The following is a 20,000-nucleotide window of genomic DNA, read 5'->3' as shown; positions in this document are numbered from 1 at the left end:
AGCATGATATTTGTCTTATCTATTCGTTGACTGCGCGGTAATAACTGCTTGTAGGGACTCCCTTTGTGTTGAAGTAGCATCAGGTTCTTGACATTCCAAATGTTGGCCAAGTGCCAGATTGATCCGATCGTTGGTGCGTGGCTAAGTAAGGATCCTTTATTTGGTCCAAAGATCTTGTTTGTTTGGTTGGTTGTTGGTCTGTCTTTGATGGCTTGATGACGCTTGGAATTTTATCGATTCGTTGAATGCGTGTGTGTGTGTGTGTTTATGTGTGTGTGTGTGTGTGTGTGTGTGTGTGTGTGGTTGCATTAGCTGGTAGGGGTTCACTGCTCTGTGAGTTAGGTTCGGCCGAAAGCGAGTGTCATACCACTAGACCACATAGGCGCACAGGTTTGAGGTTAATTCATAGCTGATGTTTCGTCATTGATTTTTGACTATTTCACCGATCTTTATCTAAACACGTGAACGATTTGGGAGGAGGAGGAGGAGGTATTGGTGTCAAATAGGATTATTATCCAATTATAGTTCAATAGATCTATCCATCCACTTATCCGTCCATCCACCCATCCATGTATCCACACATCCATCCATCCATCCATCCATGTATCCACAAATTCATCCAACCATCAATCCATGTATCCACACATCCATCCATCCATCCATGTATCCACACATCCATCTATCCAGCCATGAACCCACCCACACGTCCACCCATCCATTTATTGATCCATCCATCCATCCACCGACTCATGAATCCATCCACCCACAATTCCATCCATCCAACCAACCTTTTGCACACCAATCCATCCATCCATCCATCCATTCACCCATCCACCCATCCACCCAACACACCCATCCACCCACACATCGTTGCATCTACCCATCCAGCCATCCACCTATCCTCCCACCAACCCACACATCGTTACACCCATCCATTCACATATTGTTCCATCCATTCATCTACCCATCCACCTATCCACCCACCCACTTATCCATCCATCCATCCATCCATCCATCCATCCACCCACCCATCCATCCATCCATCCATCCATCCACCCACCCACCCATCCATCCATCCATCCACCCATCCACCCATCCACCCATCCACCCAACTACACACCCATCCACCCATCCATCCATCCATCCATCCGTCCATCCACTCATCCATCCATCCATCCACCCATCCACACATCCATCCACCCATCCACACATCCATCCATCCATCCATCCACCCACCCACTCATCCATCCATCCATCCATCCATCCACACCACCCATCCATCCATCCGTCCATTCATCCATCCATCCATCCATCCATCCATCCATCCACCTATCCATCCAACTACACACCCATCCACCCATCCATCCATCCATCCATCCACCCATCCATCCATCCATCCACCCACTCATCCATCCGTCCATCCACTCATCCATCCATCCATCCATCCATTCATCCATTCATCCATCCATCCAGCCATCCATCCATCCATCCATCCACTCATCCACACATCCATTCACCCATCCACCCAACTTCACACCCATCCATCCATCCATCCATCCATCCACCCAACTTCACACCCATCACACCCATCCATCCATCCATCCATCCAACCCACCCACTCATCCATCCATCCACTCATCCATCCATCCACTCATCCATCCATCCATCCATCCATCCATCCACCCAACTACACACCCATCCACCCATCCCTCCACTCATCCATCCATCCACACATCCATCCCATCATCACCTCCATCCACCCATCCCACCATCCCACTCCATCTCCATCCACCCACATCCATCCCATCCATCCATCCCCATCCCACCCATCCATCCATCCACCATCCATCCACTCCACCATCATCCATCCATCCACCCATCCTCCCATCCATCCATCCATCCCATCCATCCATCCATCCACCCATCCATCCACACATCCACCCATCCATCCATCCATCATACCTCAACACCCCCCCCCCCCCCGCGGACCCATCTCTCTATCCACACACTTGGTGAATTTCTTATTGATTTAAATCTCTCTAGTTTTGTCATCGGGCTGTTTTCAATGCGGATTCCCCTTTAACTTTAATGCGGGAAAACCTCCCCAATCTCTCCCCTCCCATCCCATCGATGCCTCTCGCCAAACTACATAATTACACATAATATGTTACATTGAATGACATAATCAGTCTGGTGGTGACCCCCCCCCCCCCAAAAAAAAAAAAAAAAAAAAAAAAAAAAAAAAAAAAAAAAAAAAAAAACATCCAAAACAAAACAAAAACAAAACAAAACAAGAAACCCCCCAAAACAACAAAAACAAAAAAAACAAAAAACAAACAAACAAAAAACCCCCCAAAAAAAAAACAAACAAAAACAAACAAAGAAACAAAGAAAAAAAACCCCCAATAAATAAAGAAATGAGCATTTATAGAGAGCAATATCCACTAATCGTGCTCAAAGCGCTTTCCAAGGGGTCCCTGGACTAACAGCAACACTTCACATGTAAGACGTGACATGACGCCTGTTAGGCGTTATTACACATTTTTTCGGACAGAGACAATGCTGTTAACGCCCATGTACTCATTTTACACCTGAGTACGGTGAGAGAATGTGAATGAAGAGCCTTTTCCAAGGACTCAACTATGCGCCGAGCGTGCGAGTGTTGCTGTTGGCCAGGAACTCCATGTAAAGCGCTTTGAGCACATTTAGTGGATATTGCTATATATAAAAGCTCGATTTAAAAAAAAATAGTTGTGTCCTTGGAAAAAGCTCCGATATTCTCATTCTCTCACCGTTCTCATAATGTGTAAAATGAATACCTGGCTTCGTTCTGCATGTTAAGGGTTGCTGTTGGCTAGGGAACCCGTGTAAAGCCCTTTGAGCACATTTAGTGGATATTGCGTGTATGAATGTTCAATGAGAGTGAGTTTTGTATGATAACCTTCCAAAACATTCGAATTCCCTAATTGTTGAACAAAATCAATATTTTGCATCCGGTTTACCTCACGATAATACCGTTTTGAGTGGACTGGTTACACATCATTAGCTCAATACTCATTATCGGGGAAAGGCGCTATACAAAGGCCATTTATTATTATTATTATTATTATTATTATTATTATTATTATTATTATTATTATTATCATTATTATTATCATCATTATTATCATTATTATTATTATCATCATTATTATCATTATTATCATTATGATTAGTGCATTTACCTACCTACCTACCTGCCTATACTCAACTCTACACCTACGTTTGTCCCCGATCCTTGTCTATCAACCCCCCCCCCCTCCCCCCACCCCCCGTGTTCATACATCTGCTCATGCTGACCTATGGTCAAATATTCAGCGCTCGCAATCCTCATTAGTACCTCTACCTATAATATTACTATCATCATCATCATCATCATCATCATCACCATTGCCTTTTTCACCCTGGGTGAGGGTATAGGCCACAGACAAACAGTTTCCATCCTTCTCTATCCTGAGCTAACTTTTTAATCTCATTCCAGGTCTTACCACTTCTCTGTATATTATCAGCTTCTTTAATTCTTTTCCATGTTCTTCGTGGCCTTCCCCTCGATCTTCTGCCCTGAGGGTTCCAGTCCAATACTTTCTTTGTTATAGTGGAGTCGTTCTTTCTAAGCGTGTGTCCAATCCACCTCCATCGTCTTCTTCATATTTCCTCTCCCACTGTATATTATTACTATACACACCTATATATATATATATATCTGTCTGTGCCATGCCCCCCCCCCCCCCTTTGCTTGTTATCACCCAGTAGGTATATTCATTAACACAGTAGACCTTGGGGTCTCGGTATTAATTAATCGGCTACAGCTACATACAGACACATCATCTAATAACGAACTAGTCTAGTCGCTTCTCATTGTCTAATGGTGTTGATATGGGCTGCTAAATGACGGATGGAAGGGCGAGGGTGATTGGGGTGGTGGGGGGGGGGGGGGAGGAGAAAGAAAGAGAGAGAGAGAGATAGATAGATAGATAGATAGAGAGAGAGAGAGAGAGAGAGAGATCAGGAGGAGAAAAAGATAAATAAATAGAGTGAGAGAGAAAAGAGGGAGAGACACAGATAGATAGATAGATAGATAGATAGATAAATAGGGAGGGAGGGAGGGAGGAAGGGAGAGAGAGAGAGGGAGAGAGAGAGATCAGGAGGAGAAAAAAGATAAATAAATAGAGTGAGAGAGAAAAGAGGGAGAGAACAGATAGATAGATAGATAGATAGATAGAAAGATATATAGATTAATAGGGAGGGAGGGAGGGAGGAAGAGAGAGAGAGAGAGAGAGGGAGAGAGAGGGAGAGAGAGAGAGAGAGAGAGAGAGAGAGAGAGAGAGAGAGAGAGAGAGAGAGAGAGAGAGAGAGAGATCGAATATCACACGTAGCATTGACAGGTAATACCAATTTCCCCATTCATCTCTGTCCATTAATCTTATCATCATCCCCCCCCCCCCCTCGTTTCAATGAAGGCTTTAACGAGAATTCATTACATTAAAACCTCCCCTATTTTCCTCTCTTTATTTCCCACAGACAATACCAGCTCATCTCAGCAGCAGCGACGTCTTAAACATCCACCACTTCAATCACCGTATAGACGACGACAACAAAGAAGAAGAAGACTACCACCACTTCACCACCATCATCAACACCATCAAGACAAATACTTAATACTAACATCTCCACTTCCATCATCATCAACACCATCAAGACAAATACTTATCCTAACATCTCCACTACCATTATCATCATCATCACCATCTTTATCATCACTATCAACCACCGACGGCCGGAGTTCATCCAAGATAAACAGATCGCTCATTTCTGCCGATTACATTTCTTGGGCTATCGATTTGGTCAGGGATAATTCTAATAATAATCATCGGACCCCTGGTCTTCCACTCTGGACACAAGGCAGTATCATCATATCTTGTATCATCTGTAACCAACCCTTACAGACTGACGCTCTTCTGTCAAAGAACGAAATATTCTGAAGAGCGAAACCCCCGACAATTTGTCGAATCCTTCTGGTCGTTGGATTCTTTTTCTCAAGGATAAAACAAACAAACAAACAAACAAACAAACAAACAAAAACAAACAAACACCAAAACAAACTATCGATTGGTCACGACTACTGATTCTCTCTCAAGGGAAACCTCATCGTTTCATCATCAGCTTGGCCAGATAATCTGAGGTGAATCCTATTCGTCTCCATACTGGATTATATTCAACGGATATTTCCGTTATCTAATAATACCCGGGTCTCACCCAGTATCAATAAATACCACTGATTACATTTTGTTGTTGCTGTAGTAGTTGTTGGTAGAGTCAATATTCTGAAGTAGTATTTAAAAAAAGATATAATATTACTACTCACTTCTCAGCTGATCTATTTATTATGAGATAGCTGAAGTAGTTTAGAGAATTTAAACATAACAATAACATCATTTCGAATTTACTCTCCAATTTATTCGTTTTATAGCCCATCCCCTCCATTGTTCTAAATCTTTTTTGATTCAATCGAAATTCTTCGTCATAATCACTTCTTGCATTTATTTATCCTTCTTTCTCACCCTTCCTTCATTCCTTCATTCATTCATTCATTCAATACATTAAGTAGTCGATCATTTGTCACAGGAATAGAGATAAAGAAAGGGATAGAGAGGAAAAAAAGGGGAGAGAACCAGCCTAGATCGGGTGTAGATATTGATCGGGCCATTCGTCCGTCCCATCTTTTCCGTGTCGTGTCAATTTGGGGACGTTTTCTGTAGTGTCTGTTCTATTCTTACAAGGGATAGGATGCTGGCTTTCCAAGCGTCATTATAGTCCTCTTATCCGTCCTCGTTCCCGAGGGGCTTCTGCTTTTGTTGTCGCCTTCCTCCCCCCTTATTTATTTATTCATCGTGGATGCATCGGTATGAGTTTGAAAGGGAGTGAAGTTAAATAGTGAGAGTGAGAGTTGCTTGAAGTGGTCCGCTTTCGTTTTGTTATCTGCCCTTGTGTGTTTTTTTTTGTCACTATCACGTCGTCTGACAATCGGAATAAAAGCCAGATCTCTGTTTTGACAAGAGTCATTTATTGATTGTAATAGCGTTTTTTGTGATATTGGATATCAGAGAGTAACATCAGACTGTATTTAATATTCTTTTTGCCCCCTAGGGAAGGCCTGTTATAACGTTGATATATTTGGGTATTTAAAAAAAAAAATCTATTTCATACAAGACGATTTTTTTGAATATACTAGAATCGTAATCTTATTTGGAGATAGTAATCTTGTTTATTTATTATAACTAACACTGTTTAAGCCAGGAAAAAATCATATTCGTTAAATATTATCAATCTCTCTCTCTCTATTTTTTTTAGACTTGGTACAGTATAAGTAATACATCATCAGTTTTCCTGTCCATTCGCTGTTTGAATATAACTTTATATATCCCCCCGACGTGTTTGAGTTTTGATATTTCAATCTTTAAAAACAAACGATGGGGAATCTGTGTTCATCTGGCACGGATAGGTCAGAGAAGAAGAAAGAAGAGGCTCAGTTGCCAGATAAACCGTTGGATGGCGAGGACGAGGCTCTTCTGTCCAAAGTTGTCGAGGATGGAGTGGCAGTCGGTAATGAAGACGGTGGAGGAGGAGGAGGAGGTGGCGGGGGCGGAGGTTTTGGTGATTTAGTCGGGGGTGCCATGAGCTCCGGCAAGAGCGCCGTGGCTGAAGTCGTCAGCGACGTCAAGGACGAAGCAGAAGACGCTGGTGTCAAGGCCAAGGACGCCGTGGTGGCTGGCGTGAATCAGATCGTCTCGGACTTGAAAAAGGAGGGCCAGGATGCGGGAAATAATGCCCAGGATGTTGTTAATGAAGCGTCCGATGACGTGGGCAAGTCTGTGTCAGCAGCTGGGGATCCGTTGGTTGATTTGAAAGCGGATGTGGCGAGTTCCGTGCACGGGGCGAAGGAGGATGTTTTCGAAGCTGGAAATAAGATTGGCTCTGAGGCTGCGGCGTTTGCTGACGAGGCAAAAGCTGAAACGGAGTCGAAGCAGAGTGCCGGCTTTGTTGAAGGTTTGAAACAAAACGTCAGTGAAAAGGTCGAGGAAGCTAAGGATGTTGTGGAGGAGAAAGTTGAAGATGCAAAACAAACTGCTGAGAATCGCCTAAACGAGGCTGTTGAATCGGCTAAGGCTTCGGTGACGAATGTCTTCTCGTCTGCGTCGAAGACAGTGGATGACAAAGCTAATGAAATGGACGACGCTGTGAAGAGTAAAGAGCAGGAGACCGTGTCTGGATTTGGGGACATCGTTAATGAATCTACTAAGAATGAGGAGGATGGTAAAGACGATTTGGGCTCCATGTTTGATAAAGTGAAATCTGATGCTTCGGCTGAAGTGGAGAATTTGAAGGAGAAATCATCAAAGGCGGCTACAGAAAAGATTGATGTCATGACTGCCGGTATTTCTGACAAGTTGGAATCTTTTAGCGGCAACGTGGCCGAATCTGGGGATTTGATCGTTGCCGAAACGGCTACAAATGTTGAAAGTGGAGTTAGTAGTAATTTCAATAAATTGGAATCTTTTGGCAACGAAGTTAGCGAATCTGGTAATACAGCATTTGCAGAAACTGCTGCCAGTGTTGAAGGTGGAATCGATGCTGCTAGTAAAGAAGTCGGTGAACCAAGTGACAAACAAGAAGGATCTGGTCTTCTGGATAATCTTCAAGGTGCCGCCGTTTCCGGTATTCAGACTGGTGTAGCCATTGTCGGGGAGAAAGTCGTGCAAAAGGTCCATGGTTTGTTTGGGGAAGGCAAAGAATCATTGGAAGAAAAACAAGAAACCAAAGAGGAAAATCAAACAATGGAAGAAGAGGTCGCCACGTCTCCGTCCGAAGATAGTAATTATTTAGACAAAGCTAAATCTTTACTGGAGCAGCACAGGAACTCTATCGACGAGAGTAAGATTTCAGCTGTTGCTGACGAGGCTGGAGATATTAGTGCTGATGTCAAGGACGAAGTTTCAGCGATGGTTGAAAATAGCGGCATTAGCTTTAATATCAACAACAACAATATTAATAATAATAACAACAACGAGGAAGTTCCATCCACTTTACCGGAAGAAGTAGCGGACAAGGTCCGAGAAGAGACCGCGAGAGATTTCGTCGAAGATATAATTGATAAAGCTACAAATATTGTATCCGAGTCTATGGCCGATGATGAGGTGAAGGATGGTCAAGAAGATGCCCAGGCTAATGATGTTACCGCCTCCGACCAAACAGTCGAGAGAGGCGAGGAGACTTTAGAAGTAAAAAAGAAGGGTGTTTGCTTCATCTCTCCCCAAATTTCTGACGAGACCTCCTCGTCTTCACCGTTGTCTTCCCCACCCGAAATCCTTCCATCTCCTGAGATGATTTGCTCACCGCCTGGCGCAGAGGCCCTGGTGTCCGCGGGAGCAGCGGAGGCAGCAGAGGAAATGGAGTGTCCTGTCAGTCCTGCTAGTAGCATTTCCCAAGGCGAACTGGTAGAGAGGGATATAGAAATGGAACTGCCTTCTCCACCTCCTTCGTTAGCCATGCAGGAACAGCAGCAAGAAGAAGAAGACGCTGAGGATATTGTGCCCAGCCCAGAAATGGAAGGCCAAAGCAGCAGTGTCGTGGAAGAGAGCGAGGAGGATGAAGGCGAACGTGGAATCGAATCTTTAGACAATCGGCCATCCGGTGATCACATCGACGACGCGTCACTACAAAGGGTAGCAATGGAAGTCACTACCAAGGCCGTGCAAGACGCCATTAAAATCGTCACTGAAAACGGCACTGGTTTGGCTAATAATAACAATAAAAACAACAACAATAACATGATCAACAACGATAACGATAATACTATCTCGAACGCTGTTATGGTGAACAGTCTCAACAGCGTTGAGATTAGCTCCCCTTCCACCAGCGACGATAGAGACAGGGACGGGGAAGAAGAGGAAGACATGACCACGACAAACTCCAGCCAGGTAGAGCGAGGCAGTTCCGTCTCGGACCTCACAGATACCTCTCAGCAAGGTAGTATTGCCGAATCTCTGTCTTCTTACGATCCCGGAGCCGTTTACAGACAGGACATCGTCGAGCTCTCTGACGGTAAATCAACGTCGCCGGTGGATCAGACGTCGACGGTCACGGTAGCCGGAGTGACGACTGATTCCAGCGAGGACGGCGGAAAATTCGCAGCCTCATCCGCGGTTTCAGCTGCGCTCAACGTTGACATGAGCATGCTGCAAGGCGCCAATGACGACGGGACGAGTTCCAGTACAGAGACGCCAACCCCGACAAATATCACTTCCTTCGAAGACCTGCCGCGACCTCCACCAGCACCCAAGGCGGCAGACCCAGAAACAAATTCCGATGAGACAGAGGCAGTAACTCCTCTGCCACCGCCGGTAGAAGAAGGAGAGGCATCTGAATCTTCTCAAAACACAGCTGCTGCTGCTGCTGCTGTTGACGACGCGAGCAGCAAAGACGCAACCGAACCAGATCTTCCTCCCCCTCCTCCTCCTCCTCCCTCCTCTCACACAGTGCCTTCCTCTCTTCCCGATATTGACAGCACCTCCACCTACCCCTCCCCTAGTAAAGTGTCCATCGTCATCAACTCGCCCGACAGCGCTCCCAAGACGAACGGATCTCCCGAGACCGAAGAGGTCACGACATCCGCCGCCAGCCAATCGGAGGCTTTGATTTAACTCCCAATCTCACCCTCGTCATCCAAGGATCCAAATCCTTTATTCTTGTTGATTTTTTTTACAAATTGTCATGTAACAAATCGCCTCTAAAAGGTTTTATATTGGATTGGTCTTGATGCTAAAAAAAAAAAAAAAAGATTTGTGCCCCCAAAAATATGAAACTTGGGTTGAATTTATGTTTCATTTAAGCCAAAAGATATATTTTGTGAAGAATATAAAATTTCACAATTTGATTTGCCATAATTTATCCTTGAAAATCACATATTATTATAAGCATCTGGTTCACACCAAAATATTGTATTACTAGTTTGAGACGATGGGTTACAATTTTTTTAAATGCTAAAGAAGAAATTATAACCAAAATGTGTCATAAATGATTCTATTCAAATGTAATCTATATAGTGAATGTTTAATATAAAATACAATGGGTCATTACTATTATTGTCAAATGAAAAAGATTGTATGGACAGATAAAGCAGTAGGGAATGAGATTAGCGGAAGAGTAGCGTCCCTTGATTGGACGTCACCCATAGTCTGTGACGTCACCGGTGGAAAAGTTATTAGAGAGAGAACGTCATGTTGGTTGTGCGCATGCGTCTCTCGTCATCCAGCGGGTCCATACTGGGAGAAATGTGTTGTTTTGTCAGAATTCCTGTTTGGTCGTTATATCTGGTGGGTTAAAGAACTAATAAAACATGGACTTGATTTTGAGATGAAGACGAAACGAAGCTTTGGCTTGTGTTGGCTTGTTGACATGAGTTAAGATAATCGCATTGAGCACATCACGTGACTGATTACCTTGTTTTTTTTTTTTTGATTGTGTGTGTGTGTGTGTGTGTGTGTGTGTGTGTGTGTGATTATGCGAGGGGCTGTATTGATGGAGGATTTAACTTTAAAAATCTGCAAAGTAACATTTTCGTAATTCAGAGAAATCTTAAAATTTTTTTGTCATTTATGTCGTGACTTAATAAGAAAAATACTCACAGCAGAAGAAATATCCTGAGTGTTTGACATTTGAAATTTTCTATAGTTATTCTAAGGTGTCCAAGATACTTCTTTAGAGTTTGAACTCATGTTCTTTCTGGGTGTGATTTAGCAGGGTGTCCAATAGATTTGTTTAGAGTTTGAACCCATGCTATTCTCAGGGTGTCCAAGAGATTTGTTTAGCGTTTGAACTCGTGTTCATTCTGGGTGTGACTGAGCACAGTGTACAATAGATTTCATGTTCGAACTCATGTTCTCTATGGATCTGATTTAGCAGGGTGTCCAATATATTTCCTCATTTTGAACTCGTGTTCTTTCTGGGTGTGATTTAGCAGGGTGTCCAATAGATTTCCTCCGATTTTGAACTCGTGTTCTTTCTGGGTGTGACCGAGCAGGGTGTCCAATTAGATTTCATGTGCGAACTCACGTTCTCTCTGGGTGTGATTTAGCAGGGTGTCCAATAGATTTCCTCAGTTTGAACTCATGTTCTTTCTGGGTGTGATTTAGCAGGGTGTCCAATAGATTTCCTCAGTTTGAACTCATGTTCTTTCTGGGTGTGATTTAGCAGGGTGTCCAATAGATTTCCTCCGATTTTGAACTCGTGTTCTTTCTGGGTGTGATTTAGCAGGGTGTCCAAGAGGCTTTTTAAAAAGTTTGAACTCATCTTCTTTCTTGATGTGACTGAGCAGGGTGTCCAATAGATTTCCTCAGTTTGAACTCACGTTCTTTCTGGGTGTGATTTAGCAGGCAGGGTGTCCAATAGATTTCCACAGAGTTTAAATTAGTTCTCTCTGGGTGTGATTTAGCACGGTGTCCAAGAGGCTTCTTTAAAGTTTGAACTCGTGTTCTTTCTTGATGTGACTTAGCAGGGTGTCCCATAGATTTCCCCAGAGTTTAAATTCGTTCTCTCTGGATGTGATTTAGCAGGGTGTCCAATAGATTTCCACAGAGTTTAAATTAGTTCTCTCTGGGTGTGATTTAGCACGGTGTCCAAGAGGCTTCTTTAAAGTTTGAACTCGTGTTCTTTCTTGATGTGACTTAGCAGGGTGTCCCATAGATTTCCCCAGAGTTTGAGTTTTAGAGTAGGATAGAAAACGAAAGTAGAACAACAAGGGAGATAAAAGCCATATCAAAATGTTATCACCATTATAGTACCCAATAAAATGCAAATGAAATGACATTGTTCCCATGTTCGTTATAATCTTTGTACCCCTCTCTCCCCACTCTAGTCGTCTTCGAATTATATTAATAAAAAAAACAAAACAAATTTATAGATATAATTATTTATTTATATATGATTATATTATAGCAAAGTATTAAATTTATAATCGATTTTATTTTAATTTTTTTTACAAATTAAAGAAAAATAATTTGTATAGAGTCTTCGTAGCCACGTCTACACCAAATGCAAACTTTGACATTTTCTCCGTTAAGCTTGAAATGTCGATATTTTCTGTTTATTCATTTACTCACTCAATCCTATATATTTTTGCTACTTTTCAAAATTGAAAAAAAAAGTATTAAAAATGAGCATGTACATAGATAGTTTTATTCAACTATCATTAACATGTAAAATTAAAAACATCAGCTTTGGAAATAGTCTCAGAAAAAATGCAATATATAGGCATGGTGTAAAAGTAACCCGGGTAAACAACGGATATAGTCGGTGTTAGGGTTGAGTGAGTTAAAAATATTATAAGATATTTATTTGCTGTATTGATTTTTCTTTTTTTTTCTTTTTTAAATGGATAAAATCAGTGCTTACCACAAAACACTCACACACACACACAGACCCCCCCCCCACACACACACACACAGACCCCCCCCCCCCCCCCCACACACACATTGCATTTTCGGCCACTCATTCATCAACCTTATTATGTGTTTTTTTAATTTTTTTATTAATTAAGTCTTGTACAGATAATATTTCAATGCGTGTTACTATAAATAACAATACAGTTATGTATCCCAGCATGCACCACTGCTTCAAAATTTGTTTACAATATTATATAGGAATGAAATCTAAACGAATGCGGTTTTTCTTTGCCTAATTATTTGTCTATACGATTCTTTCACCTCGTTTATTTATTAAACGAGTTATTTTTATCATGCCCAAATAACACTACGAGCTTGCGAGTGAGCATCTGTTATTGAACGATAAAAATATGACGATTTAATTTTTATTTTGGGGGGGGGGGGGGGTGGGGGGGGGGGGGGGGGGTTAGTCGTTTATTTAGTGACTTAAAGAGGAAAATACGTGTCTCGCTTGCTTCATAGGAGACAAAAGCCCCCGCCCTGCTTGTTTTGAACCTTCAAATTTTCTCTTGTGATTTCAAGTCGTCTAATAAGATCGCTTGAGATTGCTTTGGGGATAGGACAGCGTGGCTCAGCGGTACGGCCTTTGCTTCGTACCCAAAAGGTACCGAGTTCGATCACCCCGCCTCTGCGCTGTGTGGCCTTGAGCAAGTCACACCACCCTAGCTCACTTTGCGGCGCTACTCTGCGGCGCTACTCTGCGGCTAACGAGGTCAGAGGTCAGTAGGTAAGCTAGACTTTACTGTCGAGGTCAATAATTATTGCCTTCTTACCTTCTTGACCGGAAATTGTATTACGAAAACTGCGGCTCAATAGAAATTATTGTATATCGATGTAATGAGTTAAAGTAAAATACTCACCCGCCTCCAGACCACTCGTTTATATCTAGCCTGATTGAGAGGACTTGGTCATGGTGAGAACTAATCACTCAAATGGCTATAAAAATGATAAAAACAAAGCTGAGTAACTTCATGAATTCTCAGGTCTTTTCTTATTGCTTTTTGCCATCCACGTTTATGAGTAATTCTAACTAAAAACTGTATTAACTAGAATAATATAAACGTTCAATGTTACACACATAGTTTTGTGTGTTTGTCCGTTATACTTCCGGATGGCAATGTTGTGAGCTTATTATAGCCAAGCGCATACCATCTACACGCATCTAGTCAACATGCTTTAATGGCTACTCATCATTAGAACGCTTATTTTCTGTGTTATTTATTTCTATGCTCATACAAAATCATGAAATATGTTTTGTGGTTCTCTCCCTTGGCCTTCCCCGCCCCTTTGTTTGTTTTTCTATACAGTCGGACTTGTGTAGTAAAGTTAAAGCGATCGTGTTTAGATTCAGGGTAGAATGTGGTGCTATGGGCTTTTAATTCTTTGACTGGGATGGCATAAGTGTATGTGTGTGTGTGTGTGTGAGAGAGAGAGAGAGAGAGAGAGAGAGAGAGAGAGAGAGAGAGAGAGAGAGAGAAAGAGAGAGAGAGAGATTAAAAGAGCGAGAGAGAGAGAGAGAGATTAAAAGAGAGAGAGAGAAGAGAGATAGAAAAGAGTGAAAGAAAAAAGAGAAACAAGAGAGAGAGAGAGAGAGAGAGAGAGAGAGAGAGAGAGAGAGAGAGAGAGAGAGAGAGAGAGATAGAGAGAGAGGACACGAACAGATCGACCCCCCCCCCCCCCTTTTCCCACAATACGACTTGCTACCAATAAAACTAGTCAAATTAACAGGTAGTCACGTATTAAAAGTAGCCGCCTTAACCAAGTTCGACTGTATCTAGTATGACGATTGTTTTAAAGAAAACAAAACAGAAACAACTTTAACTTGAAGAAAACGCAATTTAAAATTTAAGTTCATGTGTTTGTGTGTTGATTTTTTAAATTATGATTTATCACCATGCTTTGTTTAGACAGTCTTTGAAGTCCAAATCAATTGTATATAATATAATATTATTGAATTGTTATATGTGATATGATATGATATATAATCTATTATTAGAATGATGACGAGTTTGTGTTCATGTTAACTCTCTCCTTTCCAGCCATTTTCAGGATTTCCCCCAAAACTTCACATCAAGCTAACGTAAAGATATATTTTTATATATATATCACTCAAACATAAAAGCAGTAAAGTTCTTGCGATAAATAATTTCTTTAGAAAAACATGCTCTACAACACACGGTTCATTTTCTTTAAATTTTATAATGTACAAAAGAAATTTGAATAAGAAAAATGTTGGTTGTATCGTGACAAATGTGACGATTTTCCTGTAGTTGGTAAGGAGAGGGTTAAAGATGGTGTGTTAATTCATTGTTCAGATTGATTGTATTTTGCATACTATACTAAGTACTGTCATGACTATGACGACAGAGACATTGAATGTGCGAGACAAGACAAGACACTGTCGTTTCATTTTCTCTATGATAAATTAAATAACTCTGGGTGGGGATCCTGACCTCCCATAGTGGGCAGGGAGGTACATGCTGTGTCTTCTATCCCCCCATACCCGTTTCCCAATTGTTTCCTGTCTTGGAATGAGATTACTTAGTTTTGTCCTGATCCTTGCCGGAGCTCCTTGGCTGGGAGGGAAACAGTCGAATGTATAGTTATAGTTTTGGGAGATGATATTTTTTTCCTTGTAAATCATCTCTCTGTTATGCATTGTATTATGTTGAGTTTACATATTATATTAAATGATTGGTAAACATTTGAGTGTATTCCTCTTAGATGGGACCTGTGCTTGTGTCTGGATGAGACTTTTAGGTAATCTCAAACTAAGTGCATTGGTGGTCTGCTCTTGGAATCTACATCTGATCCCTATTTGTTCCCAGTTCCCCTATGTCTTACTTTTTCTTGGGTGCTTTTATTGTAATTCTATCACTTTTTACTATCCCATTTCCTTCCTTTTTACTGGCGCTGATATAACCTAAATGTGTTGCAAGCGCCGTAAAACCCTTAAAAACAAACAAAACAAATTAAATAACTAGGCATACCAGGGTGTCCTCTTAGCTCAGTTGGTAGAGCACTCGCTTCTTCCACACGCAAAAGGACCTTGATCAATCTTGGGTGAAGTCGATATTTTTTTCTGTCACCCCCCCCCCCCCCCTCCTGTCAACCCAGCTGGGTCAGTTAGATCTAGCGGAAAGTACTCTGTGATAGACTGGCGTCCTATCTAAAGGGTAACAAGCAATTGATATTGTCTGTTTTACGTCCTAATGGCTCTGAAAAACTGGGTGGGGTTCCTGGCCCCTCATAGTGGGAGGTACATACCGTGTCTTCTATCCCTCTATATCTGTTTTCCAACTTGCTTTCTGGCCTTGTCTTCGAATGAGATTACTTAATTTTGTCCTGGCCGATTGCCCTGGCTGGGAGGGAAACAGTCAAATGTATAGTTAGTTTTGGGAGAGGCTATTTTTTCCCCTTGTAAATCATCTCTATGTTATGCACTGTGTTATTTTTCCGTTTACATATATATGATATGTAAATATTTGAGTGTATTCCTCTTAGTCGGGGCCTGTGCTTGTGTCTGGATGAGACTTTTAGGTGATCTCAAAACTAAGAACTTTGATAGTGTGCTCTAGGAATTTACATCTGTTTCTTATTTGAACCAATTCTACCTTTTCTTGGGTGCTTTAGTTCTGTGTCTGACAATTGTGTGAAAATGTTCATTTTGGAAACAAAAGCACTCGCCTGTCTCCAGTGTTCAGTGTCTCTGACAATTGTGTGAAAATGTTCATTTTGAATTATTGACAGTTTCAGCCGTCGTTGCGAGTTGTTTTCATAAAACAACAACAGTTACGTGTTCGTATTTTCTTTTCTTTTCTTTTGTTGTTGGTCCGGTGACATAACTGAGATATACATGACACGTTCATGAACGAGTCGATATATTATAATATTATATACAGCGACTGATTATACAATACAATGCATATTATAAACAAGTCGAACTGCTTGATGTTCCTATGTTGGCGTAAACTTATAGCCTGACCGTAGCCATCGTTCACTTTTAGCCTGACACTAGAACCGTAGCCATCGTTAACTTATAGACCTGACACTGACCAACAAATGACGTCAAAAGACAAGTCTTTGGCCACAAAAGAAAACAAATCGTGAGTTGTATTCAATAGTTCAACCAATGGAATCGCTTGTTTCCATGAGCTCTACTAACGACAACTCACCAGACGCTACACACAAACCTTAAAAATAACGTCAAACCTGAAAACGATGCTGAGATTTAGACTGTACGAACCAAGGGGGATAACTTTTCCGAGGTTCGATCTGCAGTGCGAGTATTGTATTGTATTTCTGTAAGTTTTCTTCCTTTTTCATTTCTTTTTTTCACCCCCTTCTTTCTTTACTTCTTTATCTGTCTCTTTCTCTCTTTATTTCTTTATTTCCTTCTCCATTGCTTTTTTTATTTCCTTCTTTAAATTCTCCTTTGTCTTACCTTTTCTTGGGTGCTTTATTTGTAATTCGAGAACTTTTTACCATCCCATTTACTTCCTTTTTACTGGCGCTGATATGACCTAAATGTGTTGCAAGCGCCGTAAAACCCTTAAAAACCAGCCAAACCAATCTCTTGCTTTCTTCATCCCCTCCTTTCCCTCTTTGTCTTAGGAGTGCCAGGCATTCCCACGACAGTGACTGGCTCTTCTATCCAATTGGATTCAGTAGTCTGATGTCACGCCGACCGGCAACGGCGGCCATCTTGGTTCTAAACAAAGAACATCATTACTTTTTGTTCTTCATGCTGGCTAGAACTTTTCATATGCCTTGTGATCAGAATGTGTAAAAGTCAAAACATGATCAAATTTATGGTTTTTTTTTTCCTCTGGCTACGCTTTTATGCTCGACGGGGAAATATTTCATACGGGCGTCCGCCATTGTTCCGATAGTTTAGAGCCAGTGTTACTAAGTTACCATGCGTCATTAGGAAGGAAGTGACGTTACGACTGTTGAATCCTATTTCGATAGGTGTTTGAATGTTCACGGGATCATCAATAATTGTATTCATGAATGCATTATGGTAATAATGACTACGTAATGATGTTGTTGTTATTATTATCGAAATAATCACCACAAAAGTATTGATAGTGATAGATAAAAGAGTGTGTGATGTTTGCCGGTGGATAAATGAAATGGTGTGATTTGTTATTATTGATATTGGTATTGTTATTATTATTATTATTATTATTATTATTATTATTATTATTATTATTATTATTATTATTATTATTATTATTATTATTATTATTATTATTATTATTATTATTATTATTATTCTATTATTATTATCATTGTTATTGTTATTGTTATTAGTGTTATTGTTATTATTATTATTATTATTATTATTATTATTATTATTATTATTATTATTATTATTTATTATTATTATTATTATTATTATTATTATTATTATTATTATTATTATCATCATCATCCTTGTTAATATTATTAAATGCTGTCATCATCATCATCATCATCATTGATTATTCACGAGCAAGTTTTTCATTTGTTTTGTTTTGTTTTGCGAGAGTTAACCTGTATTACCCTAACCAGTAATAAATAAATTAACATTTTGAAGAAATAATTATAAATAGAACCCCTCTTTGTTTGTGTTGCTGCTTCTAGTACCTCGTTGATGACACGTATTGTACATCTATCTGTTTCCTATTTGAATCAATTCTCCTTTCTCTTGGATTCTTTCATTGTAATTCTAGAACTTTTTACCATCCCATTTTCTTCCTTTTTACTGGCGCTGATATGACCTAAATGTGTTGCAAGCGCCGTAAAACACTTAAAAAACAAACAAACATTAGTGTGGTCTTGTGCTTGGGTGAGACTTTTAATTAGGTGATCTCAAACATTGATGGTATGCTATTGGAATCTACACCTATTCCCTATTTGTACTTTTTCAAGGGTGTTTTCATTGTAATTTTAGAACTTTTATACTATCCCATTTTCTACCTTTTTACTGACGCTGATATGACTTCCATGTGTCCCAAGCGACACAAAACACTTAAAAACAAACAAACATCACTCTTATTGTGTCTCCCCCCCCCCCCCCACTCCCCCCAAACTCCATCTCTGACTCTCTGTCTTTTATGTCCGTGCGGCTTTGTGGTCTAGTGGTATGACAATATCTTTCGGATCGGAAGGTCCTGGGTTCGAGCCTAGCGCTCGGCGCATAGTTGAGTCCTTGGAGACGGCTCTTTACTCACATTCTCTCACCGTACTCGGGTGTAAAATGAGTACCTGTCCGAAAAATTGTAATATCGCCTGACAGGCGTCATGTCTCGTCCTACATGTTAAATGTTGCTGTTGACCAGAGACCCCATGTAAAGCGCTTTGCGCACATTTAGCGGATATTGCGCTATATAAAAAAAGATCATGCTCACGTTGCTTACTGCCCCTATTTGTGGAGTTATTTGACATATTTTGGTCTTTAACCCTGGTCCTGGCTAGGATCTTTTGTCGAGAATGACACAGTGAAATGTATACTATTCGTAGTTCTTTTTATGGGGACATATGTATTTTCTATTCTGTAAATCGGAACCGCCGTTATGGGTCTGGGGTCTTTTGACCTTGAAAGAATCCTTGGCTGGAAGGGAAATAGTCGAATGTGTTGTTATAGTTTGGGAGATGATATTGTTTTCGTTATAAATCATCTCTCTATTATGTACTAATTAAAAAAAAAAGATATTATGATTTGTAAACATTTGAGTGTGTTCCTCTTAGTGGGTGAGACTTTTAGGTGATCTAAGTACAGTGATAGTGTGCTCTTGGAATCAACATCGGTTCCCTATTTGAACCAATTCCCCCTTGTCTTCTTTTTTCCCGAAGTCCTTTTTACATCTAGAATGGTTTTACTACCCCGTTATCTTACTTTTTACTGGCGCTGATATGACCTAAATGTGTTGCGAGCGCCGTCAAGGTCACTCCATGGGTAATAAACTCCTTGCACGTTTATCAAGTACGTTGAATATATTAGTCTCGGTTTGGATAAGGGAAATAACTCATGAATAAAAATTTACGAGAGTAAGACAGGTGTAATTACTTCCCTTGCTATTTAAAAGCATTCACATTTCTTCTTCTTCTTCTTCTTCTTCTTCTTCTTCTTCTTCTTCTTCTTCTTCTTCTTCTACTACTACTACTACTACTACTACTACTACTACTACTACTACTACTACTACTACTACTACTACTACAACTACTACTAGTACTACTACTACCACTACTACTACTACTACTACTACTACTACTACTACTACTACTACTACTACTACTATTATTATTACTACTACTGCTGCTGCTGCTACTACTACTACTACTACTACTACTACTACTACTACTACTACTACTACTACTACTGCTACTACTGCTACTACTACTACTACTACTACTACTACTACTACTACTACTACTACTGCTGCTGCTGCTGCTACTACTACTCGTACTACTGCT

General features: G+C 40.7%; 2 protein-coding genes across 9 annotated transcripts in view; both read left to right on the top strand.

Annotated features, from left to right (window-relative positions):
• The window catches only part of LOC144960005 (uncharacterized), a 60,655-nt gene extending 48,582 nt beyond the window's left edge, over positions 1-12,073 (top strand). For all 5 annotated transcript variants that reach the window (XM_078892932.1, XM_078892930.1, XM_078892931.1 and 2 more), the window contains one exon: positions 4,561-12,073. In XM_078892932.1, coding sequence (XP_078749058.1) covers positions 6,510-9,740 — 3,231 coding nt within the window. In that variant the 5' untranslated portion in view covers positions 4,561-6,509 and the 3' untranslated portion in view covers positions 9,741-12,073. The remainder of the gene's footprint in view (positions 1-4,560) is intronic.
• LOC144960006 (uncharacterized) overlaps positions 1-20,000 on the top strand; it is a 219,998-nt gene that overhangs the window by 94,445 nt on the left and 105,553 nt on the right. The gene's annotated exons all lie outside the window — the stretch shown is intronic.

This window comes from Berghia stephanieae, chromosome 14, assembly GCF_034508935.2.
Source record: "Berghia stephanieae isolate SIO BIC M18660-M18661 chromosome 14, UCSD_Bste_1.3, whole genome shotgun sequence".
In the NCBI taxonomy this organism is placed as follows: domain Eukaryota; kingdom Metazoa; phylum Mollusca; class Gastropoda; order Nudibranchia; family Aeolidiidae; genus Berghia; species Berghia stephanieae.
The sequence above is the reverse complement of the archived record's forward strand: the minus strand, read 5'-3'. Positions and strand labels throughout refer to the sequence as shown.